Source organism: Pyrgilauda ruficollis, unplaced genomic scaffold (genome assembly GCF_017590135.1).
Source record: "Pyrgilauda ruficollis isolate IOZ18807 unplaced genomic scaffold, ASM1759013v1 scaffold1, whole genome shotgun sequence".
NCBI lineage: Eukaryota > Metazoa > Chordata > Aves > Passeriformes > Passeridae > Pyrgilauda > Pyrgilauda ruficollis.
In genome coordinates this window covers 4,826,092-4,847,180 of record NW_024508100.1, presented here as the reverse complement: position 1 = coordinate 4,847,180, position 21,089 = coordinate 4,826,092, and the positions used below count along the sequence as shown (strand labels likewise).

Below are 21,089 nucleotides of genomic sequence, written 5' to 3'. Positions count from 1 at the left end.
GTGTGTCCCTATGCCACTGAAAATCTCTGTCAATATCTAGTGTGCAGACTCCTCTGAAGAAACCAGTTGCCATTTTTTTCACTCATTAATGATGAGAATGTGAAGTCTGATGACATGAGGCAGAGGATTGCATGGCAGCAGCACCAGGGCTGGACTGTTCCTGGCTTGAAGCAAGTTGCTTCACATTTTCCTGCCTGTCTGTGAATGTGAGCAGCAATAGCACCCACTGTGGCTTTCAGAGTTTAGAAATTAAGGAACACATACCACAAGTGAAACATAAGGGGACCTATGTATCTGTATTTCAATGTAATTCAGTCATACTGTTATAATATTTACCTAGATATTAATATTTCTGTTTGGGGTCATGAACAGCAGATTACACAGATATCTAATAACTGATTCAAATAATTGTGCAACTTCCTAGTTTGTTGAATAGCAGTAAAACCTCTGGACTGACAGCACCTAACACTGCAATGAATGCCTGCTGAAACTGCAGCCTGATTATGACACAACCAATCTGTCTGAGCTAAAAGCTAGGCAGAAAGGTGGAAAAATTGGCATCTTTCTGTAATCAGTAAGTCTAGCAGAAAATTAACATGTAAAACAAGGATGGATTTAAGACTGTGGGGAAAAAAGTGATTTACATGCACAAAAAAAACTCTTTAAGTTGCATCCTGACATGAGGATGGCACATTACATTTACTGAAACTAGACTTATTTTTTAATATGTTTCTTCTTTGAAGTGTCTTTGTACCTTCATATTCGCCAATGCTTAGATCATCTGAGGTAAAATTGAAGAGATTTATATCTGTTATAAAAGCTAATGTACAAAGTTACCTTCTGAATAGGCTGAATTCTTTAATGTAAAAGTTTAAATCCAGAAATCTATAAACTCTGCCAGTACTTTCTTATAGCTTAGAAAAGTAATATCCTAGATAAGAGGAAGGAGTGGCTCTTTTTCCATTTCATTTTTCTATTTATTATCTTCAATTCTAGCACAATAGTTATGATTTACAGAGTCATAAATGCAATCCAGTAGGTAGGTATATAAAGATAATAGGAGCAATATATTTAGGGAAAAGGCTGTCAAGGGCTAGGGGAAAGAAATTCTAGCAACAACAAGCCAATATCAGTGCTATAGTACTTTGACAGTTGCACAGACTGCCATACAGGATTTTCAAGAATATCTGAGTGCCTAATTCATAGTGAAAGCTTTCATTCTTTTCAATATACCTGTAGGTCCTGATGTCCTTAGAGAATGAGCCAAAATAACTCTCTGGGCAGGAAAAGGAACAGACTGTGTAGCAGTAAATGATGGTCAGCAGAGGAGCAGCTGCTCTGTGGAGAGACTTTAATGAGAGGTGGGGGTCTCTTGAGCCCCAAAGCATCCAGAGTGGGCTGAGAGGAGAAAGCAGGAGATGGGAGAAACAAACAGTACAGTAATCCAATGAGCTGCATCACACCTTCCACATCTTCCCTTCAACCACCTTCCTGACAATTACACAGGACAACAGATTGCATGGACTAAGAGATGTCAGTCCCCTTGGACTTCAAGAGATGTGTCTTCTGTAACATAATGAACTGAAACCACTGTCATGTCTCAAATAAATCAAAAATAGGATTAAAAACACCCAAATGGTTTTCAATTAACCAGCACCCAGTAACACTGCTGCCAAGTCAGGCACTCTCACAAGACTAAGGACTAAGCAGCTGCATCATATTAAAGGGTGCTAATATTAATCATATTAGTTTATACTAGGATTACAACAAAGACTTGTCATCTAGAAAGGCAACACTGTAGGAATAAAGAGCAAAACACAGAAATCTTAGTGCCCACCAGCATCTGGAAGAAAATTATCTATGCAATAATAAAGTCTTCTGTGGATCTTAAACCTACTTCTATCTCTGACCAGACAATTTTTTTCCTCTTCTTTGGTATCTGCCTTATCTCCCAATCCTTACAGAGGTAGTTCTTGCTGCATGCCATGATGCTACCAGCACAGCTCATTAGCTCTCCTCTCTAGCCCACATTTGCCAAGGTGTCAAACACAAATAACTAATCCATAACCTCCATGCAAACAGTACTTCATTCTTCATTTTTGTTTTTCTCTATATTAGCCAAAAGCTTTGTTATGGTCCTAAAATTATAAAGAAGTCTGGGAGATAAAAAGAGCCTGTCTATCATTGTTCACACCTGCCATCTCCATAAATGACATGGAATGGTTGTTTTGAAAGCCACAGCTGTCTCTGCTCTGCTGCCTGCCATCCCCTGGGGTGGCACTGTCTCAGTGCAATGAATCACAGGTGGGGACTTAGTGGACAATGCCATGCTCACCCATTTCTTCATCTTCCAATGCCTCCTACTATTGTTCATTGCAGGCAACACGCTACTGGGCATAGTTTTTAACCATGTAACTCCAGCATTGTAGAATTTTCTTTTAATAGTTCAAAGTCTGGTAAAAATCCAACCCACCATTACTATTTCTGCAGTGGTGCTCTAGGCTTTCTCTTCATTATCCTTGCATTATTAACCCATGCCTTCTCCTCATTCAAATTCTAGGTGACCTACAAAACTTGTCCTGTGCAAATACCATAATCATCTCTCCAAGCTATATTAATACATAATGTTGCTTTTTTATCTGCTGTTCCGTCTATTTTTCCGCAACTGTGGAGAAATAATTACTTTATTCTTTTCCAGCCAAGTTTCATTACTAAGCCCAGTGCTTCACACTTGCAAGCAACAAGCATCTTCTCAGTCTCACTTAAAAACCCTTTTCAAGTCTTACTTACAAGCCTACTTGTCCAAGTTCAGTGGGGGACTGACTGACCAGTTAAATGCCCATTTATCATTGTCAGCCAAATGACCTTGTTATTATACTTCACCCTTTTATCCCCTGCTTTTCTAGAAAGTAAAAAATTAAACACTAATCCAAAAGCATTCTAGTACAGGGTAAATATAAACCAAAAGTTAAAATTCATTATCTTATGTCTTTTTCAGAAAATAAAAAAATATTTAAAACTTTCCTTCCAGCCTCCAGAGCTGAATTTCCTTTACTCAAGTAGCTTTTTTAGTAGAAAACTGCCAACACGCTATTTCAGTAAATGAACCACTAAAAAGGTGGGTTTGCTGTCATTTTTTTGCTAATTCTATTACTTCAAACTCCTCCAGTTTAACCCCTAAAGATGTGGCCAAGAAGATTTTTTTTCCTCTATGTCATTATATATTCAGCTATTCTATCATCTTCCTTTTCTGAAAATCCTCAACCTGCTTCTGACATGCACCACATCTCCTTACATAACCAAAAGCCTTCCACAATTAGCATTCCAACTCATGCTTTCTTTAAAGATATGGTCCCCTCTAATTCCATTCTCCATAGCCTAATGAGGTAAATACCCCCAAAAATGAGGTAAATACCCCAAAAAAGCAGAGGTTTCAAAAATACCTTCACCAACTTCACATTTCATCATGACCAAAATACTATCAAAATCATTATGACTACCTAAACCTTAATCCAAAGAAAACTCAAAATGTTTAATCCTCTGTGCAGTGCTCCCAGTACACTCAAACCCAGTGCAACCCACAACCACAGTGAGCAAATGCTTCAGGAAAAGACTTGGTGACTAAGTAACAGATTAAATATACCCCACTAACATATCAGAATATAAATAAAGCATAAATAGGAATACATCAGGAATAAATTTAAAATACAAATAAGTACCCCAAATTTACTAACTGACATCCAACCAACAGTAACAAAGCTGTGGTAAGAAAAAGGAAGTGCTTTTACATTGAAATCTGGCAAAATATATATTCATTTCCATTCACATTCCATTCAACTAAAGCAATAACTGCGAATGCCATGGTGGGGTTTCAACCACAGAAACTTAAAGGCACTAAGCCCCAAAAAAAATTCTACATCTCCTTTCTTTATGCTTTAACCCCCTTTAACTTCTCCATAAATGCATATTATAATGAATTATCTGTCCTCTGGCCAGAGAGCTCCTCCTCTGTCTTTAGCTGTGTATCCAACATCACCATAGTTCCTGTCTGTTCAAAGAAACATAAAATCTCAAAGTAATTTGACAATTACATATTATAACTGTTTGCCATCAATTATCACCTCCAGTGAAGCTAAATATTTATGAAGTTAATTATCTACCAAATAAATTCACTCTCCATTTTCTATGCCAACCTGGGCTAGACATAAAATATTCCACTCACATCTTTCTCAGCCTTCACGTCTTACCCACATTTACCACTGCTAAAGTCGTTGGATTTGGGCCCTTTTGATAACTTTCTGTGTTCAATGAGACAATTGCTGCACATGATTGGACAATTGATTCTGAATCTTCACCTAGAGCCTGGATTCAGAGCTGTCCCAGCAAGAGCTGTTTCCAAAGAGAATGCAGCTACTCTTTTAGCACAAAATCCTTATTTCTGAAAATAGGTGCATATTTAAGGGCAATTATCATTTATTGAACTTAAGTAAACATGGGTCCTTGAACAATTTTAAACAGCATCTCTTTGGCGAGAGATTTGTTGGTGATGCATCTAATTTCTTTCAGAATTAAACTTCACTGAAATCCTATGCATATAAACTGTCTCAGAGCACTTTTTAAATGGCAGTTCTTTCTTTGGTACTGCAAGTTTCTTCTTTAAGAAGAAAATAATGTATTACCACAAAGAATAGGAATCTATATTAAAAACTGTCTTTTGTATATCAACCTCCTTTGTGATGGATATCTCCTCTGTTACTTTTATTATCTCTCTTTTTTTTTTTTTTTTTTAAGTCAGCTCATAATTTTCCAGTAGCTATATGGTCATTTATGATGATGGCCAAGAAATATATATATATATATATACACTCACATACACATGCACACACATATAATGATTGTTTGCAAGAGAATTTTAAGATCAAAGATGAGTTTTGAGTACTGGCAGGGATATTGTAGTCCAAAAAGCAATGGACAGATAAATAGGTATCTTTAAAATCACAAAAGTTATGATTATTCTGTTACTCATTGTTCAAAGGGGAAGAATAAAATTACCAGGCAGTAGGTTTTTTTGTTAAAAATAGAAAATACTTCATTTCATCACATCTATTTATATTCAGGGACTTTTTGACATGGAATGCTGTGAAAGAGAAAAGCATAAAGGAGTACTAAAGAGTTTAGAAAAATACATGGAAAACAGGTAAAAGTCTGACAGATATGATGGTCCAAGCATCTGCTAAGTCCTCAAGCAAGAGAAGTGTTTTCAGTATTTTTCTCCTGTTTTTGCTCCTCATTCTACTGTACCAGTCCTTGAGGCACAGCAGTACTTAGGCTTGTGATCTGCTGCATGAAGGATGGTACTTCATTTATTAATATTTTTGAGTATAATGTTAAGATAAATTTGCTGAGTTTCCATTAGACACACATGAAGGCTGGTTATTCTTTGTGTAAGTCAAGTCAAGGGCAGAGGATACCTCAAGCACATTACAGCTCAATAACAGTCTGGGAGACTTCCTGTTTATTAAATTTATTGATTTCTCCTTTAAAAAAAAATCTAAGAAGATATTTTCACATCACGCCTTGGCTTTAAGGTTGCCTCTTTAACTGATAATTCAGAATAAAGTACAGTTTGGACAGGAAATACTGTTACACTTTCTGTGAATCAAGCACTACACCACCTAAAGGGTAACCTCACAAGTACATCCTGTTAGCCAAGGGAAACTATACAAGACAGTAAAAAGGAAACAAAGAAAAAAAATCCATTTCTGTTTGCTGCATCAAATTGAAGGGTCAAAGAAAAAATCAATCCAACAAATATTTAAAAATAATTTCTGAGTGCTCTGAGAATACAAGGCTGTAGCATTTTCACCAGAATGCCATTGCCCTGCTGTGGTGGTAGTACCAGGTCTATAGACCTGAAGACTAATTTATTTGCATTAATTTATAATTACTCAATCTTGACAAAGAGTTTTTCTTTTTTAAGACTCTTTGCAAGGCCCTGACGCACAAACACAATCCTTCAGCTCCCATTCTGTGTAGGGGTGTTAGGCAGCTGAATGCAGATGGATTGTAAGCATCCAAAGCCACTTGTTTAGCAAACCAAATGTTTGCTTTATTATTTTCAAGTAATCAAAGAGCACCTGCTTATTTCTTGTTCTAAGCTAGTCAGAAACTGACAGCTGTAACTCTGCTGTCCTGATATTTATGATCCAGGCACTGCTGGGTGGAAGAATCTGTGCACCACTGCTGCTTGGGGCAGGGGAAGCTGATAATAAAACAGGAATTGGAACAGCAGTTTAATGTGAAAATGAGCAGAGTGCAGCCCTGCCCCAAGCTCCAGGTCACACGTGTCCTGTGCAGCCCCTCACCCAGACCCCTGCAGCAGCATTCCCAAAGCCTGGGACAATCCCAAGCCTGGGACAGGATAACTAAAGGACAAAACAACTAAGCTAAAATAGTGCTCCTTATGAAGGACTTAAAAGAGTCACAAACCCATTTCTCATGACTCATCAGGTAAGTGAATGTTACTGGTACCTGGTAAGGGAATGTTCAGGACCAGCTCATACACTGTCCAATTTACCCACTCACTCCTGCTATTTGCCATTCCAGCTGCACTGCTGGTCTCCCAAATGGAATTTTTTTCCCCAGCTAGAATAGTTAGCTACACCATTTTTTAACTATCAGAGTAACAAAAAGAATGCCAGATATAAATTGCAGTGTTCATTAATGGGTTTTTTGCCCCACCACCCATTCAGATTAAGAAAGTGCCCACCAGAGCGACTGGGAGTCATGTCCTCAGTTTTGATAAGCCATGGGATTTATGCACTCAGAAAGACACAGCCAGTGAATTGATGGCATCACAGGATGGTGTGGCTGAAGGTCTGTTAAAATTTATGCCTAAAACGTGCATTTCTTTTAAAAGTAGCCACTGGCATAACTTGCAGGTATAGCATACAAGCAAGATTTAACGCCTGCAGGGATGAATGTTAAGTCTTCTGGAAGAAAATTGTATTAAAACTATGTAGCATCTAGAATGCAAAACAGGACTTACACATAGATACCAAAACGCAGATTTCTCTGCCCTGACCAACCAGAGAAAGGAAGGGGTTTTGTACAGCCTGTACTGGGCTAAACATGCTATTAACTTAAAGTGTGCAGTAACCCAAAGGGTGGCATTTTCTTTGTCCCACAGTCATTTAGTGCTACCAAAGAATGGCTTCTAGATTTTGTCAGATGTAAATCCCTGCTTTATAAGGGGATGTGTGGATCTGTAGGGAGGCAGTAGCTCTAGAGTACAACACTGTGACTGATTCTGCAAAATGGAAGCATACACTTATTTTATAGGCATGTGTAATTGGATTTAAATTTCTGTTTGATTTTCTATAAAGTGAAGGGCATGAAAGAAATATTTTTAGAACCAGAGTCTCAGTGGTGAAGTGTGTGTTATGTTTTACACTGGAGAAATACATTAAACCCTTGTTCTGTGTAACTCTTCAGTTGGTACCAGAAATGTCCTCAAAGACTGAATACAACAGAGCCAAACCCACCAGCCTTACAAACAGATGAAAACTCCTAATTCTGTCTGCTTTTAGGCTTTTATACTTACCAATATTGCAATACTTCCCTGCGTAATTTTCTTTGCAATCACATACTATTTTCCCAGTGGAGGCAACCATCTTGCACTCTCCACCATTCATGCAAGGATCATGAACACAACCTACAAGAAAACACAACCAATGATCAAACAAAAGGTACAAATTATTGAAGAGAATCAGTCCATTTTAACTTACTCTAGGGCATCTCCTCTGTGCATCTGCATTTGGGGGAAGTTTTTATTCTTTGTTTATGTCAGACCTACACTTGTGATAAAGAAAAGGCAACTCAATTGATTTCTGCCTGCTAAGGTCTGTCTCATTGTTTTCAGTGCTATTGGATAATGTCAGCTACAGAAAGCTATTATCCATGAACAATAGGTAAAATGGGGGTGGTGATTATTATTACTAGTGGAGATGGTATTAACATTTCTTCCTCTACAGAGGGTTCTACCAGTTCCAAACTTACTACTGAGCTCTATCAGAATTTATTATAATATATCTAATAGGGAGCTCAGTTAAATATTTAAGATCTGTGATTGGGAAGTATTCAGTCCTATCAAATTTCCCAACTTTCACATGGACTCTTAATGTCCTAGAAAGCCACTGACTCTCCACACTTTAGTTTCCAATTGCATAAGGTGGGAATAAAGCACCTACATATTTCAAAGGGCTTTTAGGAAACTAACTTGTACTGTGTCCTACTTGTGAATCTGAGCAGGGTAAAAGTTATCCAGGCTGAGTAACAGAATAGCTGTGGAAGAGCACAGGTGCAGGTGAGGCACATGGTTTGCTTCCCAACATCTCTCCTCCAAATGAAAGGTGCTGTGCTGGTTCTTCAGGTGGGTGACAACCAAAAGTGCATATCCTGTGCTGACTGGCCAGGGTGTTGGGTTCCTGGCAGCATCTTAAAAAAGGAGGAGGCTTCATAATGTAAGCATCACCCCTGCCAGGAATGGGCCAAAAATCATGGGGACTCTGGAGCCAATGCAGGCCTTATGGGATCTTTGAGGCGAGTAAAATTTACATGCTGGTAATTCAAGAGTGGGATGGACTTGGGAAGAAACACAGAGGCAAAACAGCAATATGAAGTGATTGTTGGTGTGCAGGGTGTGCCTCCCAGACAGGTTATAGTTTTGGAGAAAAAATGTTACCACTTCTACTATATAATCTGTATATTCTTACATGCTGCAGATCAGGGTTTCTTCCCTCTCTATAAAACACTGTGTATCTCTAAAATTCCTCATAATTATAGTTGCTTCTTCAAATGAGGATGGACACATTGAAGGGATTTCCTGGGTCAGTATAACTGCTCACTCTTGGAAAGGAAAGCTAAAATATTGTCTTTCAGAGAGGATAGATGAGCTGCAAGGGCAGAATTAGGCGTGCAACACCACTCAGGCTTTGAGTATCCCTCACTGTCCTTTATCCACACTCCATGCAGACCTCCAGCTGTGGTACAAAAGGTGCCTTACTTTTGTGTTCCACAGGAACACACTCCATCTGGCCGTGCACACACTTGCACTGCTCCACTGCTCCTTGTTGGACTCTTGACCAGCTCGCACCCACATCAAAGAATTCGTAGAGACTGTTGTCAAAACATTTCTCTGAAACGAAATTTTACAAAAAACACAAGATTTCAGATGTTATTTCTTGCAAGAAATGGCACCACAATCTCTATTATCATTCCCTGCTCATCCCCTTTTTCCTGTTGAGCAGATCCATGTTTGTTGACAGTTCTTCTCAAGCTAGGCAGCCTCCATAGTGTGGAGACACTGAGCCAGGAGAGCAGCAGCTCCAGGAACCTCAGGACAGAGGTGGCTTTCTCCTAAAGCCCTGTAGGGTAGGCAGGACATCATCACTGTACCCAGCATGTGCTTTTACATAAGGGATAAGGCATCACCTGAAACTGTGCTGCTTTTTCACGTCTCTGTGCATTGCCTACCAGACATTATATTAATTTCCAAACATGTAAGGGATATTTAAATCTTAAAAACAGCAAAGGAAGGGGAAGAGGCTTTTTGTATTTCCCATACTCAGAGCATACTTGGGTTTATAATTGCACAGTCAAGCTATTTTCAGTTGTCCTGTCAGGAATGGATTGTCTGTCATAACCATTTGGAAATCCACCTACACAAACTTTCGTGCTGCAGTGGTCTCTCCCATCACAACAGCACTACCTTTTCATTAAGCAAACATTAATGAGCTCTACTTACTATTCATATTTCATGTTGTAACACTCGTGGTAGAAGACACTTACTCAGCTGGCAGTCCTCGCCTGTGAATTCCTCAGGACAGGTGCAGTGGTACATCCTGTGGCCGTGACTGAGAGAACAGGTCCCTCCATTCTGGCAGGGGTTGTCTGCACAGTGATCTAGAGGGGCTACATAAGAAGTTGTTGTTAATAAGTATGGTATAAGTCGTGCATTGTCCTTTTGGCTCCATGAACCATTTTGGTTCAACATTCAGTGGGTTTAATACCACCTACTAACGTAAAACTAAGTTTGTCCAACCAATTGACTGTGGGGTTGTTTCCAGCTGTAAAACAGCTGGAAACGTATTTATCCAGCTTTTAAAAACCATGCGATAGATCACCAAGCCGAGCCTTCACCCCCCAGACTAGGCTGTCTGAAGGGGGTAGGTCCAGGCACACCTGGAGGCCCCAGAGCTGGCGCTGTGGTGAGGAAGAAGCCGGGACAGGTGCCCACAAGATGGAGCTGTGCCTTTGCGCTGGGGAGGGAGGGAGGGAGGCAGGGAGGGAGGAAGGCTGCAGCGCTGCCCGGCCTCTCCCTGCAGCCTCGGCACCGCCACCGGCACCGCGCGTCTCCTTCGCACTGAAAGCACGCACTGACACACATCGCTTCCAGACCGCACAAAGGACAACCCTGGGCGGAAGAGTTTGCTATGGGATTTTGGATCTTGTAGAAAACTAATGGACAGCTGGAACCAAGGGAAAAATTATAAAGCAAACCACAGAGCACATTGTCCTGGGGTGACATTATGATGCTTGTATCTCCATTTACATGTCAAAGTAAATAAGTCCAAGAAAGATGAAAACTCGACCAGTCTAGCATATCTCCATTTACTGGGGAATTTTCTGAATGATGGGAAAACATGGTGGGAGAGGAGATAGATGCCAGGACAGCTCATGCAATAGAAGCTTTACTTGGCAATGTGCAATGTAAAAGTAGTAAGAGTCTTGCTGGTCAGGCAGTGTTTCTGATTTCAGGCAGTGCCAAGGGATGTATATCCCCTGAAGTTAACCAACAGCATGTTTACACCTACTCCAGAGTTGGCCCAACAGCTTGTCTGCATTCAAGTCTTCCTTTTTAATGCTAGTCAAACTCTGCTACGCCATCCCCAGGGTTGCTCAATCCAGGTGTGTCCTGAGCATGAGATGCAACACACAGAGGCACAGGTGCACAACAACAGGGCTGAGGTGAAGCACAAAGGCTGCATCCTGAAGTTTGCTACAGCAGGGTAAATCTGAAGTTCCCCTGCAGGGATCAAAATATTTACTTCAGAAGAGAGTGATGTAATTCCTGTCAGATAGCAGGTCTTCTTCACTGGTAGCTTCCATCCAGGATAACATCAAGGGAAAGCAAGTGAAGTCAGTGACATTCCTACTCTTCCTGCTGTTGATAGTTATGAAACTTCTAGTGCTGTAATGTTTCCTCAAAGGAAAATCGTGTATTTCCTATTCCCACTGCATCCAAACCATGACCTGATCTCCAAGCCATCTTCTGCTGTAACAAATGTTCAAGAAATTTTTTGTACTCTTGTTAAATCTGCAAAAAGCACTTCCACTCATTTATTTCTTTCTCAATCTGTTTCTCACTACATCCCACCCACCACTCCAGTCTGACCTTCCAGGCATGTTCTGTGTTTCTCCACATCTTTCCTGGAGGCCAGGAACAACTTCTGTTCATAAGCAGATGGACACATCTCAGTTCCCAGTGGGGAATCCTGCCCACAGTTAACTATCCATTAACTGGGGAGTGCCAAGTCCATGCTTTCTCAGCACTGTCTAAAGCACCCTCATGGATAAAACACTCCATGCTTGCTAGCTCTCATCTTGACTGCAGCTCCACCTCTGTGAGTCTCTGCTGACTGAGCAGTAGCCTTGTCTCACCTTTCTGCCCATACTTCCCATCAAGAACTTTCTGTTTATGCCACCCACCTTCCTCAGAGCTCCTCCTGGGATGATGCCTGCACAGCTCACACCACTGTACTACTGTACACTGTACTACTTCTTTCCACATCAGTCCAGAGGGATCTTAAAAATACTGTCTGGCAATTTTCTCCCCTGTATTTGGGTCTCCCCTGGGGTTTTGGCCACTTGTCCGAGATTTCCAGACATTCAGAGAAGTGTCCTATCAGACTGCCCAAAATCTGGAAATCCCACCTCTAGGGGCATTTCACGTTGGTTGGTATTTGTACATACATGTGAGCTAGTAACAGCAGAAACTTCCTACCCAGGCTTCCCTTCATCCTAGAGCTAAAGGCCTCTTGGTTAAACTTCCCCTTGAATTTGGCAGATGTATATTTCTGGATCAAAGCTTCCAGTGCTTGCTTAACATTGATTTGTAAGCACCTCCAATGTTTTGAAGTTGACTTGTGACAAACGTGTGATATTCTTGGCCTGGAGAGAGTTTGTGCTTCAACCTTTGCTCTAAAGAAGCTCCTTCTCCATGCCAGTGGATACACTGCTCACCAACCTCTTATGGCCAAAGGATACTCTTTCCCTGAAATTCCATTTTTCCTTGTTTTTCAAGAAAAAACACCCAAAGATTTAATACTTCAGTGGATTAAAAAAAAAATGTATTATTTTACACATTTTAAAGATCAGCAGTGTTCAGTTTGACTGCTTATTTCTCCCACAGCAGGCAAACTTTCCTTTTTTTGCTTCAAATTCCCTTCATCCATTATGTTGCTTTTCCTTTCAACCTCATCACAGGCCTGTTCACTTTAAGGTATGGTTAATGATCTGTTAAACATTTCCCAAATCCAAAAACTGTGCTTGCTGCTTAAAAAAAAAAAAACATAAGTAGATTTATGTTTATAAATATAACAACAACCAAAAACATTTTATTTATTTTTTTCAAATTCTAAATGCTTCCAGAAATAAAGGGGTTCTCTTTATTTTGCAACAGCTAGCAGTGAACTCTTCCAGCTACCCCATCCTTTTTTCTCTTTCCTTTCTCACACATATAACTCTTTTTTTAATTTTTTTTTTTTATTTTAAGCTCTGGGAAGCCACTGATGAATAACTAAGTGCAGCACTCATAACCTAAATCTTGTAAGCATGAACTGCCCATAAAGTCTCTGTTCATGTCTGGCACACTTGCATTACAAAGTTGTGTACATTGCTGCTTGCTTTGGGGCTAGGTCACTGGCCTCTGATCTACTGTTAATCTGTTTTAAAGCCAGGCTGGAAAATAATTTAAAGTAGTTATGTTAAAAAAGGTGATGCTGTGCGCTGCTTAATTTTAGACTGTCAGTGTGATTCAGCTAATTTGGCTTTTCAAGTGCTCTGGCAGATTGCAATCAGCTTGGCAATAAGACTCCTGACACTGTGGAGAACTCCCTGAAAGGGGTTGGTGGAAAAAGCCCTTCATTTGAAAGTGGGAAGTGAATACCTGAGGCTTCTGGTCATATCCTGCAGACTAAATATGTCTCATTTGAAAATAGTGAGAGGGCAAAAAGAGGAACATCAACAGAATTAGACACAGATCCAAAAAAAGCCTCAGGGGCATCAAGCTGGACCAGTTCAACACCTGATTTTTCAAGCTGGTCTGTGGCTGTATGAAATGAGGATTTTATATATATATATAGATATATAGATATATACACATATATGTATATATACAAATACACACACACACACACACACACACATATATATATATTCTTTATAAAATGGGATTCCCCAGCATCCAGCTCATGGAGCCAGGAACACAGAGATAAGCAAGGCCAGTCACTGAGGGACTGCTAAGGACAGGGATGCATATTCCCAGGTGAACTTTCACCCAGGGTGTCAATTAAAGTGACTTTCATATATAAAGGTGACTTTGCCACAGACCTTGACTTCCCCTTTTGGACAGACTTTCGCAATGAGGTAATTGCAGCACTGGAGTGTGGTGGCCACATGAAGCCACAGAGCTGTTCAGCCAAGTAATCCTTTCATTATCCCTCAGGACTCCTGCAATAAACATGTCTGGCCTCTTGTCTTCTCTGACACAGCCCAAAGCTCAAGGAAGTCTGGGTTTGAGATCTGCTCTTTCCCTTGAGATCTCAAGAAAGGAAAGCTGGAAGTGACAGCTGTGTGTTGTACAGGGTGTCAAATGTTTCTGTGCCTTCCAAAAAAATTAACTGGTCAAACAGAGAGAAAATGCAGCTGTGTAAATTAAGGGAAAGCTGAAAGGCACATCCATGCAATGAGGGAGGAGAAGATGATCACCTTTGTGTTTGGCTCCAGCAGGAGTTCAGATTTCCATGCTGGCATTATCATAATTTCTCTCCATGGCTTCGAGTTAGTCAACAGAGCGTGAATTAAAGACTGTGTGATATTCACAGTCTAATGCTATGGCTGTGCAGCATCACAAAGAGATTATGGAAAGAGCTGATGTGAAGGCTTACTTCAAAATAAATACAAAAATAAAAGTTGCACTGAAGGCACTGTCCCTCCTTGCTGCAGGTGGCAAAGTAGGAGCCAGGTGCCTGGAGCAACTCAGCCATGGCTTGCCTTACCTGAGTGGTCTCTGGGCAGCAAATCACAGTGTCCCCACCTCCTGTCCCGGTCAAAGTTATGTGTTGTTGAACACCTGAAAAGAATCAAAGGTGCAGCTTAGTGCATCTTTAAATAACCTGGATGTCTGCACGGAAACTACAGCGCCTTCACACTCTGGCGACCTGGAAATTCATGCTTGGTTTTTCTTTCTAATTAGCATCAGTTTCATTCAAATTCTCTTAAGAGTCGAGGAAAAAATATTCTTTCTTTTGTTAAAGTTGCTGTGCTCCACTTGTCTCATATTTAAAACAAATTAAAAATTAGATGCAAATGCAGGACCTAGGATTTTCAATAAATCCTTCAGAAAAACCCAACATTCTTCCTGTTTCTGGGATTAGAAAATGAAAGACAGAAATTAAAAAAAAAAAAAAAAAAAAAAAAAAAAAAAAAAAACTAATAAAATTTTTTTTTTTTCCCGGTCAAAGTTATGTGTTGTTGAACACCTGAAAAGAATCAAAGGTGCAGCTTAGTGCATCTTTAAATAACCTGGATGTCTGCACGGAAACTACAGCGCCTTCACACTCTGGCGACCTGGAAATTCATGCTTGGTTTTTCTTTCTAATTAGCATCAGTTTCATTCAAATTCTCTTAAGAGTCGAGGAAAAAATATTCTTTCTTTTGTTAAAGTTGCTGTGCTCCACTTGTCTCATATTAAAAACAAATTAAAAATAAGATGCAAATGCAGGACCTAGGATTTTCAATAAATCCTTCAGAAAAACCCAACATTCTTCCTGTTTCTGGGATTAGAAAATGAAAGACAGAAATTAAAAAAAAAAAAAAAAAAAAAAAAAAAAAAAAAAAAAAAAAAAAAAAAAAAACGAAAGCATATAAATTATGTCTTCTTTACTTATTACAAAACAAGCAAAACAGGACCCAGCCCATTTTTGATGCCTGACAGTTACTGTAATAAGCTGTGGAGGCAGGAGGCTGTCCACAAAGGGACTTTTCCCTGACTTTCAGTGACAAGCATATTTCACCCTTTTCAGACTCAGTTCCTTTAAAGGATTCTTATTTTGGAACGTGCAAGATGAAATGAGGAAATAACTGACTGGTGGTGATTTCCATTTTTATTTTCCAGATAAAACCTCTCCTTTTTTGAGAGCAGGGGGCTGAGTCCTGCACACCCTGACTGGTGGTCTGCTGTGTCAGTCTATCTCAGGCTCAGAGCACTCCAAGGAGCATGGAACTGCTTTTCTCTTTTGCAGGAATAGATTTGGAGGCTTCCCTGAGGACACACAAGGAGCCCATGACTGAATTGAGGCTGCACCTTGGAGGTCCATGTCCTCTCCCAGTCCACCAAAACATCCTCCCTAGCCAGTTATAATGCAGAATTATAGATATCAGCTACATGGCATTAGAGGACACTGGAGTTTATTTAATGTGCCTGATGATCTATTTCCATTATGCCTGGGTTTATCATTCCTCGAGGAGTTGTGTGATCAAATTTTTCACCCTAGGATGTCACAAGTTAGATTGAAATTTTATTGTAGCACATGTCTACATTTTAACTGCCCTATTTTCCTTTTTAATTAGATGCTATGTGGTATTTAAAATGCATAATTCCTATAATTCCTATCTGAATAGGCCAGGTATATTGAGTTTGGTGACCTCAATCATATAAGGTGCACTAAAAGAGGTGCTTGGAAGTCTGGTGCAAATTAATGTGGCACATACTTAAAGAGGCTGTTCTCTCACAGGAATTAAGGCTGATGCAACTGCTGGGAGCTGATGGAAATTCCTCAAAGATCCTTCAGTTGGAAGTGGATTGTGCTTTCTTTCAAGGGTGGTCAAGCATGCACAAGAATGAAGGGGATAAATGAGTTTAAAGTGTTCTCAGAACTGCTGGTGTCACTGTCCAGCAGCAGCCAAGTCCTAAGCAAAGAGGAATCTCAAATTTTTTCATCTTAAAGATCTTTTGTTGTCAGAGACTCTGACAGAGGCTTCTTCTGCCAGCTCTCCACAAACCACTGGTCCTCCCACTAGATGCTCTCCACAGCCAGTCCTTCCCTGTTGCCTTGCAGTGACTACAGTGGGATTGGTCCTCCCTTGTGGTGCCAAGCTGCCTCCTCAGTGCCAAGCTCCTTGCACAGTGACATAATCCTTTTATATTTCCCACCACAGATCTCACTCTCTGTGAGAATCTCAGCTCATCCTCAAAGCTATTTCACTTGTCTCCCTCCTTTTATTTTAAACATTTTTTGTCTGATTGGAGGCTTACCAAAAATGAAATGGTGACATTTCAGTCTTCTGGAATGTTGCCTCCAGCAGCCAAACCCAGTGGCTTTATTATATCTTCATGCTATTTGCAAATGCACCCACACTCAAAATTTAAGGTATAGCAAATATCTTTACATCAGCTTGTCATATAAAATTGCTAGTATGAAAGTGAAAACATATGGACAGAGATACTGAATTAATTATATCAGAAAAGTCCACTACAAGGGATTGATTTAAATAACGTTTTAAATCCATAGATGGTAAGCAGCATGTGAATGGACAAACAAAAGATGAGGCCTAACTGGCAGGCAGGATCAATGAAAGTAGGCTGGTTTTCCCACCAGGAGCATAGGGAGCCCTAACAATAGGATGTTTGGAGAACAAGCAAAGCCCCAGGCTTGAGGCAGACAGGTGTAAGGAAAGAGCTTTGCCATCACACCTGGTGCTGTTGCTGTGTTTGAGACTTGGAGGTTGCCTGAGACCTTTTTAGGTGTTGTCCTGACCATGAGACACAGCCAGACTTTGCCTGACAACACCAGACCAACCACTTCCAGCTCCAGGAAAATTCAGAGCCTGATGCTTGACATCTCCAGCTCAGCCTACAGGTATTTCTCCTTTCTAGGACTGTCATAAACTCCCCATCCTGAAATCCAGCTGGCCAAAAAGCTGTCCTCTGCACTGTTTTCAGTCTGTGGCCAACGTATCAAAAGTTATCTTCTTGTTTCCAAGGAAGATTATGAGATCACGTCCTTCCTCCACAGACCTAAACTCACCCTGGCACAGGGGCCCTGCCCATCCAGAACTCCAGCACAGGATAAGGCTTCTGCAGGGCATGAGTCAACACCTTCCCATTTATAGCCAAAATCTCAGGCAAGGTCTGCTCCTGCCATTCCCCTGAGGAACCCATCCCACCCTGGGACACAGGGACAGGGTGCTGGCAGCTTCCCTGCAGCCACAGCTCGGTCCAGTTCAGACCACCCTCCCTTTTTGCTCTCTGCACCCCCATTCTGTCTGTCTCTACACTCCTTTGTCTTTCTGGAGGTACCAATGAAACTCAGTAGCAATTCCAGCTATTTTTTTTTCTCCTCAGCACAAAAGGAAAATTTACACTATATCTTTAGCAAGATATCATGTAAGACTTGGTAATAGGCCACTAAATGGAAATTTATCTGTGAAAACAGATTATAATTAAGGAGAAAAGCAATACAGGATGCTGTTAAAGGAAGTCTGTTATTTAAATAGTGCAATTATTTTGTCTTCTTTCCTGTATTTTCAATAAATATTTATAAATATACAGCTTGTTTGTTGCTCTCAAAGTAGGGAGAGCTTTCTGTGGTCAGGAGCAGATTTATGCTGCAGCACAGTATCTGTGTCATATGTAGTACGAGAAAACATAAATCTCAAGCCAATCTGAGTGGGGTTTAGCCTGCACTGTAAAGTCCTGCCTGTAGTCCTGACCCAAAGTATGACTTAAGGACTGAGGACATGAACTTATCAGTGCTCTCCTGGACAGGTTTCCTGGAATTTATCCCTGAAGAAGCAGTTTGGACCCAGCCTCCCATGATCCCTTCCTAGCAGCTTGCAGGAGACAGGAGCAGGAAGGGCACCAGCCTTGCCCCCACCTGGAGCCTGCCGGGTCTCTTGGGATCAGTTTTTCAGTGTAAGCCCAGCCTGGGTTAGTGCCAAGTCACACAGAAAGTGCACAGAGCAGGTTTCCCAACTGCTATTCAGGGCTCTTTTCCTGGCACCTCTGTGCCTGAAGTCACACATTAAGTTGCTTTTAGCTTATTATTGATGAGCAAACACTGGTCAGAAGGTCACCCATAGGGTGAAATGGTCTGTCAAATCCAAATAACTCCAGCTGTCCTCCTCCTTGTCTCCCTGCTTGTAAATGGCTTTTAAAAATTCAGAAGCATAAGAGCAAGTTGTTCAAGGTCAGCCCTAAAGTGTGCTCTAACCTTGGACTCCATCCATTGACAGGTTTTTCCATTTCTGTGGCCTAACTGGCTAAAAACAAATACACAGTGTCATGTATTAACAGGATCCCTCTTAAGCATTGCATGAAATTAAGTGGGTACTAAGGTCAAACTCTTTGTGGCTAAATTTCATCAAAGACAGGATTCAAACTGGTAAATTATTCCAGTTCTCTTTCTTTACTTAAGATAGTCTCAAATTCTTGTTTCCTGGAGGCTTTTATTAGCTGGGTTGTATCAGTGGATATTGGGGAAATTCTGAAGTGGTTTCCTAGCCTGAAGCTTGGTGTCTATTTGTTTTGTGTTGTTTACATTGCACCAGCACTTACACTTGAAACAGATGTGTCATCAGAAAGACACCAACAGATCATGAAAAAATTAGACAGTTCAGTATAAAAAATGAGAGTTCTACCCTGCCTGGGCAAGTAAAATAAACTCTAAAATATTATCTCTGCCCTGAAAATAGGCAAGTGTTTGCCTTTCACATGGCTCATCTGGGCATAATTTTCACATTACTGGTACCCACATATTCTCTGCTTTGTTGCCTTTGATTTTAGTTAATATATGCCCATCATATGAGTTTGTCTGCAAAGTTTATCTTTTTTATTCAGAGCTTTAATTTAGTAGGGTTCCCACCTGACTGCTCCTACCCCAAAAATGGATCATGAATACTTCTAACAGCTTCTGCAAAAGTAAAAGAGTAACCTTTGCCCAAAAGAAGGCAAATTGGCCTTAAACACACTAGTAGAATAAATCATTAACCAACAAACAGGAGTAATACCTCACTTCTTAGTACTGCACTGTCCAAAGGGGTTCTGGTGCCAATCTGGGTAGAAATTAGAGACATGGGGGTGGGGAGAAAACAGCTTTCCTCAAAAATCAGATGGTCTCTGCTGCAGTACAAGTACAGCCTGCGCAAATCAAACAGTCCCCAAGCAAGGCTCCTCTCCTGCAGGTCTGTGCCTGTCCTTTCTCCCTCAGCAGAGGGTCTCTCCCAGGGCCATTCTATCAGTCCTGCTTCTTCTGTACCAGCTCTTGTCACCCATGTAAATTGCAGTTCCAACAGGCAGGGCAGCAAGGAAACTTTTCTGCAGTTCCTGAGCCTCCTGTGGCTGTGGAAATCCAGAGCCAGGGCTCCCTTCCCCCTGAGCGCGTCCGGACCCGAGGGCCACGGCCACCAGCAGCAGAACTGCACCTGGATGGAACAACATCCAGCTCATGGCAATGACTCCAAAAGCAAGGTTAAAGCACTAAAAGGATGGCATTTCATTTGAATGCTGTTTTCATTTACGAGCAATGTCAACTCACCATTTCTTTCTGGAAAATAAATTTGATAAACACGTGTGATAAAACCTTCCGCCAAACCGGAAAGGAAATTTGCATAAATGTCCATCCTCTGTAAACACTGAAATACAAGCATAAAAAACTCATAATGCAGCTGAAAACCAACCCACAAATTATATTATATACTATTATATGAAATTATGAAGATAGATATCTGCAAATTTTTCAGCTGTAATCTGGACTCTGTGTCTCTGCAATGTCTAGTGCATAAGAAGAAACTTAAAATCTTACACAATGACTGAATCAACAAAGATTAATGGACTCTGCAATGGAACAAAGAGATCATTTCAGGCCAAAATATACTGCCATTTCTGGTACAGCAAATGCCAATTATATTCATTAATTGCAATTATAATTTCTAATTATGTAGTATTGTAATTGCATATTAAAATAATTTCTGAAGTTGTATCCTTTCAGGCTCTATATCACATTGTAATATCTGTTTAAAATAATTAAGGAACCAGACAGTACAAACTGAAATAGAAACAGTCAGGAGGAAGAAGGTTTTAAAGGTTGGGGGTAGAGAGAGAATTTTGATCACAACACCTTCCCTTTGGGATAAGCAGATTCCTTACTAGTGGGGAGAAACTGATGGGACCAGTGTCTAAAAAGGGCACATTTTATATTTGCCACATCAGTGATGGCAATCTAAGGAAGGGTGGTGGGAGTTTAAGGAAGGCTAGTGGGAGTCTATCAGGGAAAAATCCTTCGAGTCTTAATAATGAGAGAGGCTGAAGATAAAAAAGACAATGAAAAACTGTCAGATCTTATTTAACCATTAAACTAAAAGTAATCTGTTTTGAAATCCCAAAGTCTGAATGGGAAGCCAACCACTGCCGTAAAAGAGAAATGGGGCATTCAACCAAACTGGCAGCACAGCACATTTCCATTTCTCAGAGACAATGTGTGACTGCTTCTTGTCCTGAGCTTATCCCCCCATGATGGCTGGGGCTCCTGCACACTCTTACAATATCTGTTAACTCCCATGAACCCAGACATCTCAAAGAGCTGCTAAGGTCAGTTATTGGCATTACAGAAAAAATAACTTATCCCTGTGGTCCGACCCCTCTTAATCAGTTGGGATTATGGTCACTCCTTCTGCCCTAACTGCCTCCTTCTCTATCAGCATGAAATAGCCACAGCCATCCCCTTGTCGTCCCCAGCTTTCATTCTCTG

General features: G+C 40.6%; 1 protein-coding gene across 1 annotated transcript in view; it reads right to left on the bottom strand.

The window, feature by feature from the left end:
- HGFAC (HGF activator) overlaps window positions 1–21,089 on the bottom strand; it is a 39,256-nt gene that overhangs the window by 15,806 nt on the left and 2,361 nt on the right. Inside the window, exons 3-7 of the mRNA XM_041458065.1 lie at window positions 19,878–19,974; window positions 14,340–14,413; window positions 9,850–9,963; window positions 9,065–9,196; window positions 7,604–7,714 (exon numbers count right to left, since the gene is read on the bottom strand). Coding sequence (XP_041313999.1) covers window positions 7,604–7,714; window positions 9,065–9,196; window positions 9,850–9,963; window positions 14,340–14,413; window positions 19,878–19,974 — 528 coding nt within the window. The remainder of the gene's footprint in view (window positions 1–7,603; window positions 7,715–9,064; window positions 9,197–9,849; window positions 9,964–14,339; window positions 14,414–19,877; window positions 19,975–21,089) is intronic.